Source organism: Xyrauchen texanus, chromosome 12, assembly GCF_025860055.1.
Source record: "Xyrauchen texanus isolate HMW12.3.18 chromosome 12, RBS_HiC_50CHRs, whole genome shotgun sequence".
Lineage (NCBI taxonomy): Eukaryota > Metazoa > Chordata > Actinopteri > Cypriniformes > Catostomidae > Xyrauchen > Xyrauchen texanus.
Window position 1 is genome coordinate 40,473,878 of NC_068287.1, and position 21,826 is coordinate 40,495,703.

A 21,826-nucleotide genomic window follows, 5' to 3' on the forward strand; every position below is an offset into this window, starting at 1 on the left:
CCCCAAGAATAATAATAACTGAGTCCGGGTGTTGTTGTTCTGTGTCTGTGATTTGATCAGCCAGCTGTTGCAGCGCTAAGTTCCCAGACGCGTTTGGAGGAATGTAAACACTCACCAGAATAAAAGAAGAAAACTCCTGCGGCTTACAGTTAATAAAGAGCGCTTCCAGGTTAGGACAGCACATCCTCTTTAGTGTTGTTACATCTGTACACCAACTTTCGTTGATGTAAAAGCATGTTCCACCGCCTCTCGTTTTCCCCGTTAACTCCGCGATGCAATCCGCTCTGAACAGCTGGAAGCCCGGCAGATGTAATGCGCTGTCCGGAATGGCTTCACTCAGCCAGGTTTCAGTGAAGCACAGTGCAGCAGAGTTTGAAAAGTCCTTATTAGTATGTGTGAGGAGATGTAGTTCGTCAGTTTTGTTGGGAAGAGAGCGGAGATTCGCGAGATGAATGCTCGGCAGTGCTGTTCGAACGCCGCGCTGACGGAGTTTAACCAGCATGCCAGCTCGTCTCCCTCGCCTGCGTCTCGTAGCGCATCTAAACAACACAGCAGCGCCTCCAACTAAAATGTCCAGCAAAACGTCCGAATATTGAAAAACCGGGAAAAGATTATCTAGTATGTGCTGCCGAATGTTCAGCAGTTCGTCCCTGTTAAAACTGATTGGTAAAAGATTGCTAAACACAGGACAAGCTAACAAAAACAACAAAAGAATTGGAGAGCTCCACACAGAGGCAGCCATCTGCGGCGCCATGTTGTATTAAAACTTTGAGGGTATTTACATCCAAATCAGGTGAACGGTGTAGGAATTACAACAGTTTGTATATGTGCCTCCCACTTTTTAAGGGACCAAAAGTAATGGGACAATTACAGCCTGAAGTCTGGAACGCATAGACCTCACCAGACGCTGGGTTTCATCCCTGGTGATGCTCTGCCAGGCCTCTACTGCAACTGTCTTCAGTTCCTGCTTGTTCTTGGGGCATTTTCCCTTCAGTTTTGTCTTCAGCAAGTGAAATGCATGCTCAATCGGATTCAGGTCAGGTGATTGACTTGGCCATTGCATAACATTCCACTTTTTTCCCTTAAAAAACTCTTTGGTTGCTTTCGCAGTATGCTTTGTGTCATTGTCCATCTGTACTGTGAAGCGCCGTCCAATGAGTTCTGAAGCATTTGGCTGAATATGAGCAGATAATATTCCCTGAAACACTTCAGAATTCATCCTGCTGCTTTTGTCAGCAGTCACATCATTAATAAATACAAGAGAACCAGTTCCACTGGCTGCCATACATGCCCACGCCATGACACTACCACCACCATGTTTCAATGATGAGGTGGTATGCTTTGGATCATGAGCAGTTCCTTTCCTTCTCCATACTCTTCTCTTCCCATCACTCTGTTACAAGTTGGTCTTTGTCTCACCTGTCCATAGGATGTTGTTCCAGATCTGTGAAGGCTTTTTTTAGATGTTGTTTGGCAAATTCTAATCTGGCCTTCCTGTTTTTGAGGCTCACCAATGGTTTACATCTTGTGGTGAACCCTCTGTATTCATTCTGGTGAAGTCTTCTTTTGATTGTTGACTTTGACACACATACACCTACCTCCTGGAGAGTGTTCTTGATCTGGCCAACTGTTGTGAAGGGTGTCTTCTTCACCAGGGAAAGAATTCTTCGGTCATCCACAACAGTTGTTTTCCGTGGTCTTCCGGGTCTTTTGGTGTTGCTGAGCTCACCGGTGCCTTCTTTCTTTTTAAGAATGTTCCAAACAGTTGATTTGGCCACACCTAATGTTTTTGCTATCTCTCTGATGGGTTTGTTTTGATTTTTCAGCTTAATGATGGCTTGCTTCACTGATAGTGACAGCTCTTTGTATCTCATATTGAGAGTTGACAGCAACAGATTCCAAATGCTAATAGCACTCTTGAAATGAACTCTGAACCTTTTATCTGCTCCTTGTAAATGGGATAATGAGGGAATAACACACACCTGGCCATGGAACAGCTGAGCAGCCAATTGTCCCATTACTTTTGGTCCCTTAAAAAGTGGGAGGCACATATAAAAACAGTTGTAATTCCTACACGGTTCACCTGATTTGGATGTAAATACCCTCAAATTAAAGCTGAAAGTCTGCAGTTAAAGCACATCTTTTTTGTTTCATTTCAAATCCATTGTGGTGGTGTATGGAGCCAAAATGATTAGAATTGTGTCGATGTCCCAATATTTATGGACCTGACTGTACATAGGAGTCACAACAAAGGCACAACAACAAAAAATGGGTTAGAGAGATGGCACAAAATAGTACTTAAAAATGTAATTAGGACTTTAACCGCAAATAAAACTTTACTTACACTATAAGTAGACCTCAGGGGGTTAGGTTAGGTTAGGTTAGGTTTTGGTATAAAGTGTATATTGTGTATGTGTGACCCCTTTAAAAATGATCTCCAAAAGAAAAATGACATCTCAACAATACCTCACTATAAAACATGTCTTTTTCAGGAGGGTCTTCCGGTGACTGAGGATATGCTAACACTGGCTGGGTACTTGGGACGTGTGGATCCGTGGTATGACTGTAACATCAACGGTTTAGGGGCCATGATTCTCAAACTGGCCCAAATGGTAATTATTACACTTGTGACTCCAGAATCATGCTTGATAAACTGTTTAGTTATTTTAATGACTGTACTTTTGCATATTTATAAATACTGGTATCAAAGAAAAGGCTCACGTTTTTCAAATTTTGGGTTGAACGGAGCTTGAATGGAGACTGTGGTCTATATTTCGGTCATGTAACTTAACATACAGGCAGCTGTGATGGTGCTATACTTATTTTGAAAGTTCTGAAGACAACACAATGAAATTAACACTTTAAACTCTGAGGGTGTTTTTTCTTTTCAGGAGGAGATTTCCTTTTGTGGCATACCCAAAATTAAAGGCTTATAACTAAAAAACAACAAGGAAATGTCAAGTGTTTGGCATCATTGGTATAACATTTTTAATGATACAGATTATGATACATTCTAAAACTCTCAGCCTAAGAAATTTTTTTTAAAAATGGAGTGGTGGTGGTGTAGTGGTCTAAGCACATAACTGGTAATCTGGTAATCAGAAGGACAGAACCTTACAGCCACCACCATTGTGTCCTTGAGCAAGGCTCTTAACTCCAGGTTGCTCCGGGGGGATTGTCCCTGTAATAAGTGCACTGTAAGTCGCTTTGGATAAAAGCGTCTGCCAAATGCATAAATGTAAATGTAAAATTAATTACAAAAATCTTGAGCCAAAATTAATTTTTTTCTTATTTGACATTGCATGCAGACATGATTTTAGTAATGATATTTCACAGAATGAGTTTCATTCTGTGCCATTTGTGTCATCACCGAGTCTGTGTCATGTACTTGGCGTTATCTCCTGGTGGCCATATATAACAGTTAACAATCACTCTGCCCAAATATGGATTGTTTTTGTAACGATCTGAACCCAATTTGATTGGTTTAGAGTTCCTTGATGCTACATAATTTCCAATGATGTCATCTGATCCAGGAAAGCTAATGTGTTTTCAGTCAGATTGCAAGGTGCCAGATAGCCAGATGCTGTGTACATATGGTGCACATTGTGCTTCTTGTCAATTATCTAACGATCTAAGAAATGGTACGTGATATTTTATGTTCGGTTTATTTTTCATGAAATTCAAATAGGCTTATTTTATTCTACTCTTTGAGAGCTTTCCAACGACATATGACACATGGCTGTTTGATAAGATTACAATAATATGTACAGGGCAACATTTTTCATAAATTATCAAAACGGAACACTTCTGATTTGTCTGCATATTTCAAAGCACTTTGGACATTATGCCTACATGCATTGTAAATTTGAGCTTCTAAGCTTTCAAACAATACCTATTTTGCATTGGTCAATACTGTAGTAATTAATAACTTGCCTTTTGTTTCCCTCAAGGGCCCGCCAGCAGCCAATCTGACCTTAAATGTTTGTGATTTAAGTGTCCTGAAAATAATGTCACAATGCAAAAAGCCTTAATTACTTTTCATTTTCTTAATGCTATTTTTGTATTACTTTGGGATTGGCTATAATCAGGACATTTTATTGACAGATTTTGATACTATCTTCCTAGTCTTTTGGGAGTATCATCATGCATTTTCTGTTTCAAAATGGAATGACATTTAAATAAAATACATTATAGTATTATATAAGGAAAAAACATTATATTAATCTGTTGAAACACAGAATTCTGGGAACTTGCTTGAAATTGTTTTGGTACATGTAAAAGATTTATATGTTGATGTGCAGTTTGATTTTTTAAGTGATCATCATAACCTCAATCTTAAACGTTGTGATTTTAGCAGTCTAGTCAGAGTGAATCATCAGACCCAAACTCCTTCCTGCTAGATATCATCTCTTACTACACACGTGTCAGCAAACATCCTGTGTATCTCCCCGTCTACTCTGTCAAGGTTAGATCTTCTCTATATAATCAATGTTGTAAGTCATTTTGAAGGAATAAATGTTGCGAAAAAGAAAATTATCTCGCATGTCATGACATCAAAAGCATGTCAGTATTGTGGAGATTTAAAAAATCTGAATGTCCTTGGTGTCTTTCACCTAGATCTGTTTCTCTGGCATCAGCACCAACACAGTGGAGGAAGTGTTTGTGTCTCAGCTCGCAATGGACTTCCCCGATGTCAAAAGTTTCAGATCCACATTTAAAGATACAATTAAAGGTAGTGTGCTGCGTTTGAACAATTTATCAACTTATGGATTCAGAACGTTTCTTGGTGATCAGTGTTGGGTCAGTTACTCAAAAAAGTAATCCACTACAAGTTACTAATTGTAATCAGTTATACTAATTGTAATCACATTACTTTACTAATTATTTTGTCTATAAAGTAATCAAATTACTAATTACTTTACATTTACGTTGCTTTCTAAAACACTTTTCACAAAAAAGTTTGTTTTTCACTCAACAAATTCCAAATTTTGTTTGTATTTTCTCAATGTAACACGTTGTGTATGTTTTCAAGCCATGTTTACCCCTAAAGCACATCTAAAGTTGACATCAAGTTGACATTTCTCCCTTGCAATGACTTACAGAAATACAAACAGACATACATATGAACATAATTAATTTTTTGAATGCATTCCACATAATATTATTTTATATGTGTAAGCCAAGTAATTAACTTTATTGAAAGTCAGTAACTGCAATCTGATGAATCTATATTTAAAATTAAAAAGTTATTATATTACATATAGATTACAATTTACAAAAAAGATTACAAAATAATTACTTTGTAAATTAGATTACACCCAATAATGTTTCATGTGTTTTTACTGAATGCAAGTCATTGATTTTGTAATACCTTTTAACTTGAAGGTTCAGTACGGTACAAAAGGAACAACGAACAAGAATTTTATGGTCCAACTGTGTCGGTTAATTATAGAAAGGTGAGTTACTTCTGGATATATTTACTCTTAATAATAATGCATATCATTTTTTATTTGATACAAAATCACTTGAATTTTTAAATGATCTGCTGATATTATTGTGAGACTAATAAACCTGTGTTAAAAATAATAAACGCATTCAAGCCGTACAATATCAGTACATGTATGTTTGACATTTTTAACAACACACTATACCAGTTAAGCTAGGAAAATTATTAGTTATACATAATTAAAGTCTAATTTAAATGTATGCTAAGGTGTAATTCAAGAGGCCAAATTTACAGCAACGTGCACTTTATGAATATATTATTTTACTCCACAGAAGCATAATACATTATTTCTGATGTGTACATTTCTCTTAGGCCTCAATAAGTGACAGAGAAAAGGAAAGACGAATGTCTTTGACGACATGTGGCATGTTAATCAGTGTCATGCCGTCCTGCACAGCCAAAAGTATGTCACATATTTAAAATTCTAAAACCTCCCTGTCATTGCCGCATTTATATTTTGCCAGGATCAGCATTGTGATTTGTTTTGGACAGGTTTGTTTATAGACAGACAGTATCAATAACATTGACAAACATGATAAGCATTAGAATGTCTGTTCTTTTGAAAAACATGTTAGTTAGATGAGTTGCTCATAGCTGACAGTGCTTATTATAGATATACTGGCCCCAAAATGTGTTTGGACACTTAAGCCACACTTCAAAATGTATGTAATTGATGTCAAATTATCAAACCAAGTGGCATCTGAAAACAAGCCACCATTGTGTCCTTGAGCAAGGCACTTAACTCCAGGTTGTGCACTGTAAGTCGCTTTGGATAAAAGCATCTGCCAAATGCATAAATGTAAATGTACATGGATTCTCCGATCATTAAGCTTAAGTAATGGTCTTATCCTGGTCTCATACTTGCGGAAACAAATAGTATCTTAACACAATCTACCAGTCACAAATGATTTTGGAAGAATTCAGAATAAATCAAATAATAACAATTGATTTGCCAGGTAGGATATAAAACATTGTTACAAGAATTCAATCAAACCCAATTTCACATATGATCATTTACATTTACAGTTATGCATTTGGCAGACGCTTTTATCCAAAGCAACTTACAGAGCACTTATTACAGGGACAATCCCCCCAGAGCAACCTGGAGTTAAGTGCCTTGCTCAAGGACACAATGGTGGTGGCTGTGGGGTTAGAACCAGCGACCATCTGATTAACAGTTATGTGCTTTAGCCCACTACGCCACCACCATTGTGTTATACCTCAGAATAAAGAAACATTCCAGAGTCATGAAGTCAGAGAAACAGACTTGGCAAATAGAAACTACATACAGCGACATTATGGGATATCTCAATACAGAATCCCTGAGCTTCTTGCCAACTCTCATTAAATATCCAGACTGAATAAACATTGTGTACCAAATGGTATTATCCTTTGAACAATGAGAATTTGGGGGTGAATGGGTTCTTGACTTCCTTGGATTTAACCTTATTAACATACAGGCATTCTTTTAAATTGTAGGTCAAGGAAGGGGACAGACCTCCAGAATAATGCAGTATTTGGCAAAGACCTTATAACTTTGTCACCATTAGTTTTACCGACATGGGAAAGAGACCATTATACCAGTCGTGACCTCTTAAATTATATCAAACTCATACAGTTGCATTCTTCTTCTTTCTTTGTTACATTTTCACATATACACAGCTGGAGTTTGTGGGGGTAGAATGAGGATGGCAGGATGTCTCAGGTGGACAAACATTTTTTAAGAAGGAAGCTGTGTTTTTCACACAGTGATGTCTTTGTTTTCTCAGGTGCAGATTCTACTTGTTTACATTTACATTTATGCATTTGGCAGACACTTTTATCCAAAGCAACTTACAGTGCAATTATTACAGGGAGCAACCAGGAGTTAAGTGCTTTGCTCAAGGACACAATGGTGGTGGCCGTGGGGTTCGAACCAGCAACCTTGCTGATTAAGCTTGCTGATTAACATACCTGTGCTTTAGCCACTACGCCACTTGTTCCAAGTGTGCTGGGTTACAGTTCTCTGGGCACCTAGCCTTACAGTTTTCCCCGCTTTGGACCCGAGGGCAAAATGCAAAGAGTACTTTTGGGGTCACATCATTTGTTGTGCCAATTCAAAGTAGAGGTTTCTCCATCACTTCAGTCTTTCTAGCGTGGGTGTTTATAGTGAGCTTAGGGCCAGGGTAACTTCAGTTGATCTCCTCATGGATCGAATGAGGCATCGGAAGTAACAATTCTGAGCTTGTGTAAAAGTTAAGATCACATTACAGACCTATATAACACGTTACAGACATATATAATAATCACAGTGCTAATTCAAAATGATCCAATGTGTTTGATTTTCTGGCTAAGTCACAATCGATGATACATGTCTATTTTCAAAGTGTTTAGTGGATCGATAAATGTGTCTGAACTTCATATCATCCACTTCTTATTATGTTTGCATTGTTATTAGCGATGTGTTAAAAACCAGCTCCCTCTGGTTTGCAACCATGCCAACAACAATCAATTGGTTCAATTTATATATTGGTGGAAATGTTGAAATTTGGTTGGCAAGTTTGCTTGCAATTAGTAATTAAATTATCGATGTGTGACTGTAGCCATGCACATGTCCCATGTCCATTACAGTGTTTCAAATAAGGTGTCGGGAAGTTGTAATTTGTCAGGAAGTTGTAAATAGTGCATGTCATGTGTGCCATAATTATGAATGTTTTATGGAAACGGGTTCGTAATGTTGTATATGTGAGTGGCAGGCCAGATCTTCAGTGGATTAGTACTTTCAGAATCTAGGCCATTATTTTTTTCCGTGGTGTGTAGTGGTTGAGCCTGGCTATTTGGCTTTTACTGTCTATACCAGGTCAAGATGTCATGAGAGTGAAGTGATGAATGTGTGTGCTCTGTATGTTCATGTATGGGAGATGGGTGGAACCTGTTCTAGAACAATTGGTGTTGCACAATTTGGTTCCGGTGCTCAACTGGGAGGCCATATATTTATTTTTGTTTGTGTAGTGCTGTGAGGTATAAATGGCCCCTTTAGATTGTCTTCGCACCCATCTCCCACATCCGGGGCCCATCCGTTGATATCGCTTGATGCAGGGGGATCAGAAGCCTTTTGGCATCTGTCCCTCACGAGATTGCAACCTGAACTGGGAACAACCACAAAGAGAAAATGGTTAATGTTGAACCTTTAAATTTAGACATGGGGTACATTTTTTATTTTCCTCTGATAGTCAAAGTCAAACTGTTACAGACTGTTTTAGTCGAGCACTGTATGGTTTGTGCCATCAGGGGGAAGATGCATTTTGCTTTACAAAAACATGTACCATTACAATGTCTAATGTAAATTTAGTTTCAGAGATCAAATTAGACTGAGCATCTTTGGTGAGATCAGAATTACTGCAGATATTTTAGTGCAGTTTGACGTGTGAAGCACCTTAAGCTGTTCTTGCAGTTGAGCCTGCACAGTCTGCTGTTGTGAGCGTTAAATGCCCCAGTTCTGCAGGGGAACTTTCTGAATTCATGGGTATTTTAATCGCACTTCCACTCATTAGCTCAAATGAGCTAATGCTTATAGTTTTTTTAATTTTATTTTTGTACTATTGTTCTCAACACAGTTCTGTGGTCAAACAATCAGTTCACATCTTTTGGTGATGTGTTGTCTGCTTTGCATTTTATAAGGGTGTTATTCAAACTTTGATCATCTATGATCTATTATCTATGATCTCAGTGGTCTGTCAGGGTTGTGACATTTCTACCTGATGTTTAGCATTTTACACACACATCTTTCATTGTCTACACAGTAGAATGGTTCCCCTGATCAGATTTTATTTGAATTGGTGCTTCTCAGACAGAGATGATTTGGTTCGTTATCACATGCCACTGTCTTCACAGCACTAATGCACAGCAAAAAACGACTGTATACCCTCCCTTTTGGCACTGATAAGCGAACCAATGAAATTCAATCGCAAGAATTGTTCAGGGCCTGTAAGGTTGTTCGGTTGGCAGTGTCATTACAAATATACATGTATAATATACATCTGCATTCCCTGCATAACCTTTCCCCGTCTGTGGCCATGCTTGGCCATTATAATATAATGTGATTATAATAGAATTATATTTTATTAAAAATAGTATAAATTAAAATAATTGTATTACTGGTCTCTGGAGGTTTTCTGTAATGAGATATTGTAATCTCGCTGCTCTTTTGAGAATACATGCCTTTGATTTGGCCCTGAATCAGATACATGAGCTTGTGTACAGCAACAGGTCAGGCTGAAAGCCTTTGGACATGCTGCTGTAAATACCCAATGACTGCTGGTACATATTTACATGGGTCAAATTTCTGTACAAGCTGCAGAGCCTTTGTGATTACAATATGAAATTGAATGCAGTTTTCTCATTTTCTTGAGTTAATATGTCACTAGGTGTATTCTCATGCAAACCTATTTGAATATGAAAAGGTTTCAGGGGGCTGGGTTGAGAAAGAGGTGGTGCAAGGCGCAAAGAGTGTTCTTGAATTATAAAGAGCTAATGAAGTTCTTCAGTCTTTTTAAAGTCACTGAAGGTTAATGCTAATTGTGTAAAACTAGAACAAGATCTAAAAAGGTAAGCGGCAAAGCCATCTGGCCCTGGAGCCAAGGCCTTAATTACCTCGCCAAGCTCCTCCAAGTTTATTTCAGAATCAAGAGCATTTTTTGCTCAGTTGTCAGTTTAGGGAGTTTTTATGGTTCCTCAACGTTTTTATTTTATTTTTAACAATTTTATTTATTTATTTATTTTAATTTCTTAATATTTTTTATTTGATCAGTTTTATTTGTATTACAATTATAAGTACCAGTGGCTCATACTGTACATTTTTTGATGAGGAAACAAGAGAATGATGTGAATCCCCATGTTTATAATGTGGAACTTTGTTTCTACAGGTCTACATAGTGTCAACATAAGTTTTCAAGATATAAATCCTTCAAGGCACAGCACAGTAAGTAGAAACGACATACGGCACTTATAAACATGGAATTTTGGGACTAATGACTGATAGCATTTTATTGAGCAGATTGATTTCTTTATTTTAGATCATACTACTATATTTATGCTAAATATTATGAAATAATGAAGTAAAAATCATGCTTTCTTCCAGCCTTCATTCAGAGCAGTTAGTGTCAATATCAGAGTTCTGGAAAAAAGGACGTTCTCTGTGTGTTTGGATAAAGACCCACGTAGAAACTTCAAAAATGTGCAGAGGTGAAAAGTCATATTACAATTGCCTTACTATATATAACATTTTCTATGGCCAGAGTAATAATCTAGTTACATTTAAAATTCCCAAATGAGGTGAAATGTATACACAGAGTAATTCCATCCTGTCATCTTCCCCACAGTATTGAGGTTTCTCCATGCTTGGATCCAGGATATTGCCATCAAGCAACTACCAAATCCAAGTACAGTTTAGGAGAGGGAGATGATCCGTCTAGCAAATATCTGAATAAGACCCTCACTCTGCCAATCAACACCTTCTGTGGCATTGAACAATGACAAGATGGCACACATTCATGACGTTATGACACTTAGTTACCTCTCAGAGGCCTTTTAGTGTTTGCGTGTGTAGTTATTCTTTTCATGTGTAGTCTAGAATACATTCAGCCACACGAGGCCATGGTTTCCTGCTAACCTGTGAACACAGATGTACTGTTCAAAGACTGTTGAATGTGTATGGGTTTATGTTGTTATAGGATTGATCTGTAAAATGTACGAATGTTGAGAAACATTCTGCAGTTATGCACATTTTAAAATATCTTGTTTACACTACTTTTATACGTTTATGACAAAATTCTGTTTGTATGAAACTTTGAAATTTAAAATTGCATTTTGGATGCACATTGATTTGTATGTGTCATTTGAAATGAATTAAAGTCAAAGAAATACAATACACATATTTTTATTTGCAAATAGGAAATACAGTGCAAGTAATTTAAGTACTGTAACACTTTACAATGCAACAGTAAAAACAATGCAATACACTTTGCGATTACAATAGTTAACCTGAACTACAAATTAACAATGCTTTTACAGCTTTTATTAAGCTTGGTTAATGTTAATTTCTACATATATACTAATACATTTTTAAAGCTATAAATATTAACATTATTTTATGCATTATGAATGAATATGAACTAATAATGAACAATAGCTAATGTAAAAATAGGTTATTTTTAGTTCATACAGTACTTAAACAGATAGTTCACCCCAAAACGAAAATTTGCTCATCGTTTACGAAGATTTTTAGAAGAATATCTCCATTCTGTACTGCCCTGCAAAAGCAAAAGACCTTAACTCACTAGAGTGTGAAACTGAGAAAAATGACTTTAAAGTTTCTGTTTTGTCCAGGCAAAAGTATTATAGGTAGGACTCCCAAAATTTCACAACTAGTTGCTATACAGAAGAAATGTTTGTATGCAAAAAATCTTGAGCTCAAAATTGACCTTTGACCCTTGTTTGGCAGTTAATGTACTCTGCCTTTGTATCATGTGCCAAAAATCAGGAGTCATGCAAAGGCAAAAGGTCAGTAACTGACATATAATCAATATTTACTTGCTGTTCACCATACTTACATCCATTATAAGAACACCTAACCAAGGTCTAGTCATCATGGTATTTGTTTTAAATTATATAGAAGACATTTGGTTGTTCCTATTTAGTGCTATAATGATCAGGATAGTGCGGCAACACTAACACAGTTAAACAGTATAACAGATAAGTTACTTTGCAGTACAGTATGTACAGTATGAATAAATACAATAAATATTTTCACAATAAAGAGAATTTAATTATAATTGAATACAAAGGTATATGTATTTAAATGCAAGATATAGAGTAATAATTAATTAAACATTGGACCAATACATTAGAGATTAGAGACTGCTCATTCCAAGTTTTTTACTGCTCCAAATAAAATCTTACTGAAAGCTCATTTTTTGAGATATCAACCTAAAATTTGGAACACAACTTGTCCATAGGTATATATGACAAAGCATTCTTGAAATACAACCATTTAAGTTTGGATAGTGATTTTCATGTCTATGCGAAAAAAGGGGGAGGGGTGACAGTTAAAGGGTTAAGGGCCACCAAACTGCTCAAGATGCTCAGTCAACGAACTCGACTTGGATTACTACTTTTTAATTCTGAGATAATATAGACAGAGTATACCGAAAAAAAGTTGGAATTACTTTTACTATTTAGGTTAGCCTACTTTGTACGGACGTTAGCGATAACTAGCTGTAAAATCTGACGTGAACACCTGCAAGAAGGAAATATGGCTCAAACACGTATGGATTGTTGTGGATACAGCAGATGACGTGCATTGCTATGGATTATATATTCTATGGATTATATCGGATTGCATGGAAAGGTAGAATGCCTCCGTATTTAATATTTGGTTTTCAGCATCTGATGTGAGGCGAGTGTCAGCATCAACGTTAGCGCTAATTTACGTGACACCGATTAAATTTAGCAAGCTCCGGGCTGTCACTGACATTGACAGATCTGAACCATCGCCCTATCACATCGCTATCACAGAGTAATAATACAAACAAGCAGTCGGCAGTCTACACTTTATTTCAAAGATGTGTCGTGGTGTATGTTACGCGGTTTGGTGACAATAAAGAGCGGTAATCTTTGACAGTATGACAAAGCCAGAGTACAGTAACATCACAGCGGCACCATAACATCTCTCTTGATGCCAGGCGAAACAAAGTCAGAACACCTTAAACTCAAATTCAGCGTGCCGGAACAAAGGCTAAGAGCCGTAACAACTATTACGGCGTTCTGCTGTGGTTTCTCGTATGGTTTTGGATGTTACGGTTGTCATAGCCCTTTAATTTCTCGTTAAAACAATCAAATTGACTCACGATATTTATTCACATGATAAAGGAGGTCTTGAATACCCCAAAAATGACATTAACTCATTTTTGACCAAACATGATGTTACGGCGTTTTGCCTTTGTAGGGCAGTGTAGGTCCATACAATGAAAGCGAATAGTGACCAAAATTTTAATAAAAGCATAAAAGTAATACATAAGTCTCCAGTGGTTTAATCTGTCATCAGAAGTGATATGATAGGTGAGGGTGAGAAACAGATCAATATTTAAGTCCTTTTTTTTTTCCATATCATAAATCTTCACTTTCACATTCTTCTTTTGTTTTTGGCTATTTCAATTAATCGTGCATTTCCCCAAATACTGGGCAGGGAGGAGAAATTATATTTAAAAAAAGGACTAAAATATGTATATGTTTCTCTCCCACACCTATCATATTGCTTCTGAATATATAGATTTAACCACTGGAGTCATGTGGATTACTTTTATGCTGTATTTTATGCTTTTTGGAGCTTCAAAGTTTTGATATCCATTAATTTGCATTGTGTGGACCAAACGCTTTCTAGATTCTTGTTGCAGCTAATGTCAATGATTTTAAACGGTAACTTCAGCCTCTCACCGACAGATGGCGCTGCTCACTCGAAAAGCAGCCAGACTTGATATACTGCTTCTCGAAGATCTCGGTCGTCTTTTACTGTTTGGTAAAAGTAAGAAAACTTTTGACACTACCCCTGCATACATGGTATGGACACGGAAAGTGAAGGAATGCCTTAATCAGCAACAACCTGTCAAGCAGACCATGATGTGTTTCTGAATGCAAGATATTGCAGGTAAATAGTGAAGGGACGCCATATCGTGTGGTATTGTGACGTGTTAGAACAGGTGCAAGATTCCGGTTTACCTGTTACTAAGAGTGCGTCGTGTACATTCAGATCTCCAAAAGTTTGTATTTGTGTTTTCTTTAAGTCAATGTAAGTGCTTTAGAGCGACGTTTCAGATACTTTTAAGAAATATATCAGCTAAAACTGTTATAAATCTAAACATACAGTTGGCATTTTATTATGATATTTCGATTCACTGCACGCGCGTTCTCTCTTTTTCTCCCTGTAGCTTTTAAATATTATTTCATGCTCGAATTCCTTATTTTCTGACACAATGTGCAAATATGAACCGTAAATGCATTTTATGTACAACAGAAAACAAATTTGTTTCATATGGTGTTTAAAATTCGATGACGTTGCTTAAATATGTGGTCACGCTCTGTAGAAAGCAGCCAAAATGTTAATGTTAAATAATACTACACATTACAAATGGAAAATCTAAAATAAAAAAGCTACAAAAAATATGTTTTAATTAATTTATATATATATATATATATACACACACATACACACTGGCGGCCAAAAGTTTGGAATAATGTACAGATTTTGCTCTTATGGAGAGAAATTGGTACTTTTATTCACCAAAGTGTCATTCAGCTGATCACAATGTAAAGTCAGAACATTACTTCAAAGAGTTCTCATCAAAAAATAATCCACGTGCAGCAATGACAGCTTTGAAAAAACTTGACATTCTAGCGGTCAGTTTGTCCAGATACTCAGGTGACCTTTCACCCCCACACTTCGTGTAGCACTTGCCATAGATGTGACTGTCTTGTCGGGCACTTCTCACAGACCTTACAGTCCAGCTGATCCCACAAAAGCTCAATGGGATTAAGATCCACAACACTCTTTTCCAATGATCTGTTGTCCAATGTCTGTATTTCTTTGCTCACTCAAACCTTTTCTTTTTCTGTTTCAAAATTGGCTTTTCTTTGCAATTCTTCCCATAAGTCTTCCTGAGTCTTCTCTTTACTGTTGTACATGAAACTGGTGTTGAGCAGGTAGAATTCAATGAAGCTGTCAGCGGAGGACATGTGAGGCGTCTATTTCTCAAACTAGAGACTCTGATGTACTTATCCTCTTGTTTAGTTGTTCATCTGGTCTTCCACATCTCTTTCTGTCCTTGTTAGAGCCAGTTGTGCATTTGTCTTTGAAGACTGTAGTTACACCTTTGTATGAAATCTTTTGGTAATTTCAAGCATTGTATAGCCTGCATTCCTCAAAACAATGATTGTCTGATGAGTTTCTAGGGAGAGCAGTTTTTTTTGTTGTTTTTTTTGTTGTTTGTTTTTCCTAATATTGACCATAAGACACCATTGCAAACTGTGGCAACTCAAAAACAAACATAAAGACAATGTTAAGCTTAATTTTACAAACCGAATATCTTTCAACTCTGTTTGATATAATGACAAGTGATTTTCTAGTACCAAATTAGCATTTTAGCATGATTACTCAAGGATAAGGTGTTGGAGTGATGGCTGCTGGAAATGGGATCTGTCTAGATTTGATCAAAAATGATCAAAAACATTTTCAAATAGTGATGCTGTTTTTTACATCAGTAATGTCCTGACTGTAATTTGTGATCCGTTGAATGCCAGTTTGGTGAATTAAAGTACCAATTTCCTTCTGAAATAGCAAAATCTGTACATTATTCCAAACTTTTGGCCACCAGTGTGTGTGTGTGTGTGTGTGTGTGTATATATATATATATATATATATATATATATATGTTTATATGTATATGTATCGTACAGTTTTCATAAAGACATAGTTCAACTTAAAATGAAAATATGCATGTTATCTCATATACGTATGTAAATTCAAATATTTAATTCAATAACTGTACATATCCCTACCTTGCACATACATTACCACTTGTACATGTACATATGCCATTCTGTTATATGTACTATTACTTGTATGTCTATTTATACTACTGTTTTATATTCTATGCGTCACTGTAATGTTCTGTGTGCACTTGTTTCTCCTATCACCAAAGTCCTTGTGTATGTGAGAACACCTGGCAATAAAGCTCATTCTGATTCTGATTTCCTCGCCCTCATGCCATTCCAGAGTGCATGACTGACTTTCGTCTGCTGAATATCTCAGCTCTGTAGGTCCAGTCAATGCAAGTGAATGGTGACCAAAACAGACGACTCCAGTGTTTAATGCTTTCTTCATGTGCTTTCAGAATGATCCTAATTCCCACTTCAGAAGTTATTATTATGAGTATGTCGCATTAAAGTGTTTTGTTGTAGAAAAGAACAGGAAACGTGGACGACGGCAGGTTTATTCATATGTATTTCTTAAGGAAGTTTTATTTTGACACCATAATAGATATTGGTCCACTAGCTTGCTGACTATAATGGAATTTTGTTCAAATACAAGCTATTTTCACAGTGTGAAAATCTACAAAAGTTATCAAATGGTTGCTGATAACGGCAAGCGTTAACAATTAGCTGTATTTAGAAAGATGATTAAAACCTGCCATTCACTACAGAGACCGTACTCTCCTCTGCCATGTTGAAAGTTTACGAATCCTCCTCTTAGAAACTCCCAAAATTAGCTTTGAGTTTCCCAGTTGTAATTACGATTTGATGGGTAGTTCATGTGCAACTTCTGAGTGGGAAACTCGTATTTACGATAATCCCGATAGTATGTGAAGGCACCATAAATCCATGTCTTCAGAAGTGATATGACAGGTGTGGGTGAGAAGGAGATCAATATTTAAATCCTTTTTTATTATAAATTCTCTTCCCCACCCAGTTGGTGGCGATATGCACGAAAAATGTGAATCGGCAAAAAACAAAAGAAGAAACTGAATGTGGAGATTTACAGTAAAAAAAAAAAGCCTTAAATATTGATCCGTTTCTTACCTAGACCTATTGTATCGCTTCTGAAGATATGGATTTAAACACTGGAGTTGTATAGATTACATTTATGGAGGAACGGATAAACATAGTTGTGAGGGGCACCTTGTGGTGATGGGAAATAGTTGCATTATACTAGCGTTAAACTGCATGTTTTTTCAATGTAAACAATTAACTGAAAAACCACAACTTGATCTATAAAAAAATAAAAACTTGCTTTATGCCGTTGTTATAAAAAGTGAGCTTGTTGATATGTTGCTAGAATTTATTGTCTTATGATAGCACGATCTGGAGAGGCTTTAAATCTATAGTGGATGCTGATAATAAATGTAACGGTACATAAGCTGGTTTGTTGTCTTATCGATAAAATACGGTGTGATGTCGTGCATTCTTGTCATTAAATGCTGTTTAAAGGGCTATGCACATGTAAACAATGCTGTGGAAAATGTGCTGGTACTGGTGGAACTTTGACATCCATTCATCTACATTACATTTGAAGAACACTCTGCGACATGATAAAGATCGCTCCGATTACATTATAATTAGCCATTTCTACACTGCATGTGCACGACAGCACTGTTGATATAAATAGGAGATGTATTTGTCACGTTGTGATGTGCCACTTTTTTCATTACGAGTGGGCCCGTTAAGGCATCTGTTTCCAGGACATCCTGACGTCTTAAACCATCCCTGCATTTATGCTGCCTTTATGTGCTTTCAAAGTTCTGGCCACCATTCAATTGCATTTTATGGACCAACAGAGCTGAGATATTCTTCTAAAAATTTCATTTGAGTTCAGCAGAAGAAATAAAGTCATATACATCTTGGCATGAGTAAATGATGAGCGTTTTCATTTTTGTCTGTACTATTCTTTTAAGCTTTCAAATGAACTGACATGTAAAATTAGCCTCATGTTTTTCTCATTTCTAATCTTTCTTTAGAACTACACACCGTGCTAACTGACAAACATGGGGAAAAAGGCAGCAATGCAGAAGAGCAAGCAGTGGAATGTTAAGGGAGCCATGCGTCTGACAAGTGTCTTTCACTTCCTCCAATCCTGCGGCTCTGGTTGCCTCGTTCCCTTCCTCACCCTCTACTTCCGGCATCTGGGACTCACTGCCACCATGACTGGAATTATCATGGCCTCTAAACATCTCCTCACCTTGGTGTGGCGACCGGTCTCCAGCATCCTCGCCAGGCAATACGACAAACGGCGGACGGTCATTGTGGGCTCTTTGCTTAGCTCTGCTTTGGTGGTTTTGATTCTTTTGCTCTTCCCCTCTGCAGGAACCAAAGCTGAAAGTGGGCGGTGCAATGCTAGTCAGCCCAGTGCTGACTTTACAGATGGAAGTGACTTCACCACCCTAGAGAGTATGATCATACCATCACAGTCCAATGTTACCGTCTATTCTGTAAACCATACAACTGTCATCATGGAACAACCTGATGACTTGAACTCCACATATACACCCACACTTGTAAACTCCAGCTCCAATTGGTCAAGAAGAGCGATTAGATATTTGAGGGAACTCAAAGAGCAACAAGAAGAATCTCTACACACTGAGTTTCTTGGGAGCCTCAAAGCAATGGATGCACAGCATCAGATGTTCTTTCTAGTTCTCATTGTGATTGGGTTGTGGGAATTCATGGCCGCCCCATTAGAGTGGACAGCAGATGATGGGCTATATGAATACTTGGATTTTGTAGATGCTACAGACCGTCATAAAGGTGTTACAGTTTGGAAACCACTTGGGACTGCTGTTGGCAATGGTGTGGTTGGTATTCTTGTTACCAGCCTGTATTGTCGTACCGGGACTGTGGCAGAGTTCTACTCATACACTGCGTTCATGATCCTAACTGTACCTACAGCTGCCCTACTCCCACTGTACATCCGCAAGCGTGATCGCCCCACTAGCGGTGGCTTTAAAGCACTACAACTGGTGCATAGGAACTCGCAAGCACTACTTTGTGCAATCACTGTCGTCCTGACTGGCATTGCAAGCTCAGCTGTGTCTGACTTCCTACTGTGGCATATGCAAGATCACAATGCCACGGAAATCCACATGGGTATTTCCTTAGCCTTGGCGCATTTAAGCCAAGCTGGCTTTCCCCTATATGCTGGGCATCTTGCCGGGTTTCTGAAGTACCATGGGTGGTTACTGGTGCTTGCTGTCATCGCTCTGTCCATTCAGTGCCTTTATTATTCTTTTCTATGGGACCCATGGAGCATAATACCCGCTCAAATTCTCGCTGGCTTCAGCACTGGCGCTCTCTGGTGGTCAGTTGCAGCACAATGTGAGGATATTGCCACTCCTGGGACCGAAGAGACTCTGATAAGGCTATTTGAGGGCCTACCTTTGGAGCTGGGATCTGGGTTGGGCAGTCTGATGGCAGGATTTGTGATGCAGAAGTTTGGCATCAAGATTCTATTCCAAGGCATATCAGTTATTCTTGCTGTGTGGAGTATCACTCTAGCTGCACTCAAATGGAAGATTCCAAGGCAGCGCAGGATAAACTATTCACGCCTGCTGACCGCCGACACCGGTGAAATAAGCGAGTCCGAATCAGACCAGGAGAAAGACTGGCTGGAGACAGCTATGGAAGATGACAACCAGAAAAACAACTGGACAATAGCCAAGTCTTAATCAATTGAAGGAATTGGTGTCTTGAATACTCCCCTTAGGAATTTGCTGAATACTTCATAGGGTGAATTAAAAGTAATAAAAGGAAAATAACTCATAAGGCACCACAGTGTTAAGACTTTTTTTGAGAGTGCTACAGAGGGCATGTTATGTTCTCATTTATTATATCAGTGAAACTTGTCACAATTGCATTACAGTCAGTGTGCTTACAGTAGAACTGATTGGATTACTCTATGAAACAAGCACAGCTGTGTTATCAGAACTAACTTTAATAAATGACTCTTTAAAAGCAAGGTTGTTTCATGATCCTGGGATCTCTCAAGCCGGATAATTCTTTACCTGTGATTATTACAGTTTTGCTCGATTGCTTAAACGCATTTCTTGAAATTATGCCTCCTTTTCTCGAGACTCTAAACAAAAATCCATAACTTCTCACCCAATTTCCACAAACTGCCTATTGTCAGGTCAAAGTGAAGCTCTCCACTCAAACCATTCAATCTGGCTGAAAATTCAAACCTTGCCCCCAGACATGACACACAAGCCCTCAAAAACATACAACAACATAGTCTTACACACTGGTGAGATAAATTCAAAACAATACTACAAAATAATAAGTTAGTAATAAGTTATGTTGCTTGTGATTCTCCCCCTCAAAAACCTTTTCACATGATGAACAAAACGAAAGACACAACAGATGTATGCACATGTGCACATTTTTTATCCCTAAATGTACTGTACAGTACAATACACCAAACAACAAATATTATTCTGTCCCTGCATCCTGTCTTTGGTCTGGGACAGGGCATAGAATCTCGTCAGCATCAGCAGCGGGGGTAAAATCCTCTTGCATGCCTGATCCACCCCTGGCATGCTTCAACTGAAACATCTAAGGCAGGCTTCTTCCATGGCCTGGAGGAGGTGAACACGGATGTGAGCTTCTCGGTCATACACTTTCCACCGTCATGCTGAAAAAAGAAGGGAGTGTATGCAGGCAGAAAGATATTGAAAAACCTTGGGTTATTGGTAAACCAGTCACGAACCAGAGCAGTGCGATGGAAGCTGACGTTATCCCAAACAACAATGTAGCGAGGCTGCTCTGATTGTGCTGGTTCCCTCTGGTTAAGCTGGAACACATACTCTCTTAGACCATCAAGGAACTCAAGGAGGAGCATAGTGTTATAGGGTCCAAGAATGGCATGGCGGTGGAGTACCCCTCGTTGGCTAATGGCCATGCACATAGTGACGTTCCCTCCTCACTGGCCAGTGACATTCACAATAGCCGAAGGCCAATCATGTTATGCTCCCTTCTCCTTTTGGTCAAGTTAAATCCAGCCTCATCAACAAAGATAATCTCATGGGGAACAGGGCGGCCTTCAATCTCAAAGATTCTCTGCAAAACACATGAAACACAGTAGAGAAATGACTACCCTGAAACACAGTTCAAGAGGGCACAAATGGCAGACCACCACATTGTTCCAAAACTGAATGAACTGACTCAGGGCCCTTTTATCTATCTATTGAAGGTTCTGATTGGGATAGTTCACCAAAAATATACACTCACTGAGCACTTTATTAGGAACACTATGGTCCTATTAAAGTGCCAGACGTGGTCTTCTGCTGTTGTAGATCATCCACCTCAAGGTTCAACATGTTGTGCATTCTGAGATGCTATTCTGCTCACTACAATTGTACAGAGTGCTTATCTGAGTTACTGTTGCCTTTCTGTCAGCTCAAACCAGTCTGACCATTCTCCATTGGCTTCCACAGAACTGTTGCTCACTGGATGGTTTTTGTTTTTGGTATTAATATTGAGTAAATTCTAGAGACTGTTGTGCATGAAAAGCAGTTACAGAAATACTCAAACCAGCCCGTCTGGCACCAACAACTATGTCACGGTCCAAATCACTGAGGTACATTTTTTTGTCCCATTCTGATGGTTGATGTGAACATTAACTGAATCTCCTGACCCGTATCTGCATGATTTTATGCTTTGCACTGTTGACACATGGTTGCTGATTAGATAATCTCAAAAATTAGTAGGTGTAAATGTGTTCCTAATAAAGTGCTCAGTGAG

The 21,826-nt window shown here is 38.0% G+C and overlaps 2 protein-coding genes across 3 annotated transcripts in view; both read left to right on the top strand.

Moving 5' to 3' along the window:
* pik3r6b (phosphoinositide-3-kinase, regulatory subunit 6b) overlaps window positions 1–11,305 on the top strand; it is a 32,672-nt gene extending 21,367 nt beyond the window's left edge. Inside the window, exons 14-21 of one of the 2 annotated variants that reach the window (XM_052139882.1) lie at window positions 2,493–2,612; window positions 4,355–4,465; window positions 4,618–4,732; window positions 5,386–5,456; window positions 5,819–5,909; window positions 10,411–10,466; window positions 10,626–10,729; window positions 10,867–11,305. In XM_052139882.1, coding sequence (XP_051995842.1) covers window positions 2,493–2,612; window positions 4,355–4,465; window positions 4,618–4,732; window positions 5,386–5,456; window positions 5,819–5,909; window positions 10,411–10,466; window positions 10,626–10,729; window positions 10,867–11,020 — 822 coding nt within the window. In that variant the 3' untranslated portion in view covers window positions 11,021–11,305. The remainder of the gene's footprint in view (window positions 1–2,492; window positions 2,613–4,354; window positions 4,466–4,617; window positions 4,733–5,385; window positions 5,457–5,818; window positions 5,910–10,410; window positions 10,467–10,625; window positions 10,730–10,866) is intronic. The other variant, XM_052139884.1, reaches the window with a different exon arrangement.
* Window positions 11,306–14,064: 2,759 nt separating this feature from the next.
* LOC127653280 (major facilitator superfamily domain-containing protein 6-like) lies at window positions 14,065–21,716 on the top strand. The gene is made up of 2 exons (XM_052139921.1): window positions 14,065–14,189; window positions 18,052–21,716. The coding sequence occupies exon 2, from the start codon at window positions 18,079–18,081 to the stop codon at window positions 19,753–19,755; it is 1,677 nt and encodes a 558-aa protein (XP_051995881.1). The 5' UTR covers window positions 14,065–14,189; window positions 18,052–18,078; the 3' UTR covers window positions 19,756–21,716.
* The last annotated feature ends 110 nt before the right edge of the window (window positions 21,717–21,826 follow it).

Excerpts from the sequence above, each read along its gene's own strand:
- LOC127653280 (XM_052139921.1), top strand. The coding sequence starts at position 18,079 with ATGGGGAAAAAGGCAGCAATGCAGAAGAGCAAGCAGTGGAATGTTAAG.